The sequence below is a fragment of the Sinocyclocheilus grahami genome, unplaced genomic scaffold, assembly GCF_001515645.1.
Source record: "Sinocyclocheilus grahami isolate Dianchi unplaced genomic scaffold, SAMN03320097.WGS_v1.1 scaffold12142.1, whole genome shotgun sequence".
Lineage (NCBI taxonomy): Eukaryota > Metazoa > Chordata > Actinopteri > Cypriniformes > Cyprinidae > Sinocyclocheilus > Sinocyclocheilus grahami.
Window position 1 is genome coordinate 1 of NW_015514242.1, and position 2,622 is coordinate 2,622.

At 37.6% G+C, this 2,622-nt stretch overlaps 1 protein-coding gene across 1 annotated transcript; it reads right to left on the reverse strand.

The window, feature by feature from the left end:
- Positions 1-771: 771 nt before the first annotated feature.
- Positions 772-2,027, reverse strand: LOC107578818 (GTPase IMAP family member 4-like; the record flags this gene model as incomplete). Its single annotated transcript, XM_016264730.1, has 1 exon — positions 772-2,027. A coding segment is annotated over one exon (1,256 nt), but the record flags the coding sequence as incomplete, so codon positions are not given.
- Positions 2,028-2,622: the final 595 nt, after the last annotated feature.

The window sequence follows — 2,622 nt, forward strand, 5'->3', positions numbered from 1 at the left end:
CACCAAATACACAAAATAATGTTCTTTTTAGCAACATCATAATCAAAAAATAATCAAAAAAGCCCATGGACAGGTTATTGCTGACAGGATACGACATTCGGTAAGGCAAGCGCAAAAAATTATGAATTATAGCTATTATATATTGTAATATGCCATGAAGAAGTCTATGCTATGTCATTCATTCTAGTAGTTACATTTTCACGAAGTCATGCTAAAAATGTTCATAAGAGCGCTATCATAAGAGTTATTATAGCACAATTCTTTAACACCCCCCCACCACAAATTTTAATACAAAATGTATGCTTATACAGCTAAACGCATCTCTGTGTGGACAGGGCCTAAGTTTCTTACCACAGTAAAGTGACTTTTACTTGTGAGACTTGACTGTTGTGTTTCTATTTTCATTGCCTCACCTTAAACCCTTTTTTCTCACAATTTCATTCCTGAACATTATAGCTATCAGCCAAATTCAGATTGCAATAACTTTTGTTATGTTCAAGCTATGGACAAAATAAAAACAGTTTTGGAAAGGGCTGGTATCGTCTAAAAAAGGTACAATTTCTCCATGTGGTAAAATTTCTCCATGTGGTGGGTTTTCCTAGATAACAATTGTACATATAAGGATCAAACTAAATTTGTGTGTGAAGATGTCCCTGAACCTCCAAAAGCCAATGACCCTTGTAATGATTTTACTGATCACTTACCTGAAGAGAAGAGTCTGTTTGTGAGCAGCACAATTTCATGTTCTTCATGTCTTTTGTTCTGTCTTCTTCATACTTCATACATTTTGTCTTGCTGCTTCTGTTCTAAGAACTGAATTTTGACTTCATGAATCTTATGTTGTTCTTGTCTCAGATATTTCTCATTCTGGATTTCTTTTGTGAGATTCTCTTGTTGTCTGTTCCAGTTCTGTTTTTCTTCCTCCATCTTTCTCCTATCATTATTTTGCATCTGTGTTCGTGTCTCCAATTTCTCTTGTTCTCTTTTCATGTCTGTTTTGTATTGTTCTTCAGTCTTTCTGAATTCTTCTTCTTTCCTCTTCTTCTCTGTGTCATGATTCTGTTTTTCTATCTCTATCATCTTCTTCATCTTTTCTGTTTCTGTTTCATGTTTAATCTGAAAGGCTTCTTTTTCTCTTTCTATTTTCTCCTTTTCTCTTTTGAGTTCATCTCTTTCTTCTTTAAGTCTCTGATAAGTCTTATCCCACATATTTAGTTCTTTCCCCCTTTTTGTCTCCAATTCTTCTTCTCTTCTCTTCTTCTCAGCAAAATGATTCTGTCTTTCTTCCTCCATCTTCATTCTCATTTTCACTTTCTCTTCTTCATGTTTTGCCAGGAGTTCTTCTCTCTCTCTCTTCAGTTCCTCCACTTTGTCCACTATCTTCTTCATTTGTGCTTCTTGTTTTTCTCTTTCCATCTGTCTGAACATCTTACATGTGTAGTAACTCCCTCCATTTGCTGCCACCATGTCACTGATTTTCTGCAGTAGTTCAGACACCTGCATACGGTCTTCAGTCTTATTATTATTGAACACATGGTATCTATTTCCACACTGTTCAATGAGCTTCATCATTGCAGATTCAGGATTTCCCAGATACTCTTCAATGGTCTTCTTCTTCAGATCATCTCCTCTGGTGAAGAGCACCATGGTGTACATTATTGAGTTTTCACCAAAAGTCTGTTGAATGATCTTCACAGTGTTTTCCTCCTCCTGAGTGAAACGGCTCACTGGTATCAGTAAGAGAAACACATGTGGTCCTGGCAGAATCATTGAGATGCAGTTGGTGATTTCTCTCTGGATCTCTTCCTGACTGAGTTTAGTATCAAACAGTCCTGGATTGTCTATCACAGTAATTTGTCTGCCATCGATCTCAGCCATCTCTCTCTGACATTCTCTAGTAACTGACTCTTGTGACACATCTTCTTTAAATGCTTCTCTCCCTAAGATGGTGTTTCCAGTTGCACTCTTCCCAACTCCAGTTTTTCCCCACAGGACAATCCTCACTTCATCTGAAACTTCTCTTAAATCTGAAAAGAGAAAACTGCATGAGTCATGCTGCTAGGAAAGCAGTAATTTCCTACAAACATTTAGGAGAAGTTTGTCTGAATTATTACTAAAAACAAACTGCAATCAAATATTTTTTTAATTTGAATTATATGAGAATTATGTTAGATAATTATGTGAATGTTTAATTGTGTGGCATTGTTACGTACGCTGTGCTACGTAAGTTCGTTTCTGCATATGTTATTGCATGTGTGTATTTTTGTGTGTACTCCGTTTTTTTTCAGGTGTGAAATCTGATTGGAGGATCTGCTTGTTAGTCTGCTGACGTAAGACGCTGACGTATGGGATCGCGCCGCCAATCGCTGTTCAGCGCGTAGTTTAACAGCTGTTCTAGCTTCAATGGCGGGGAGTCTGGGTTGAGAGAGGGCTCGCTGTGGGAGGACGGTTTTCTCTTGTGAGAGACCAGTCTGAGAGACTGATTGCTGTTAACGAATGCTTTGTTGCTTTGCAGTTCTCTTTGTTTGTCCTTGTGATTTTGGCGTTTGATATATGTGTCATATCAAATGTTGGTGACGCTTTGGAGTGTTACAAGCTCTTGGTGCATAAAGAAGATCTGTA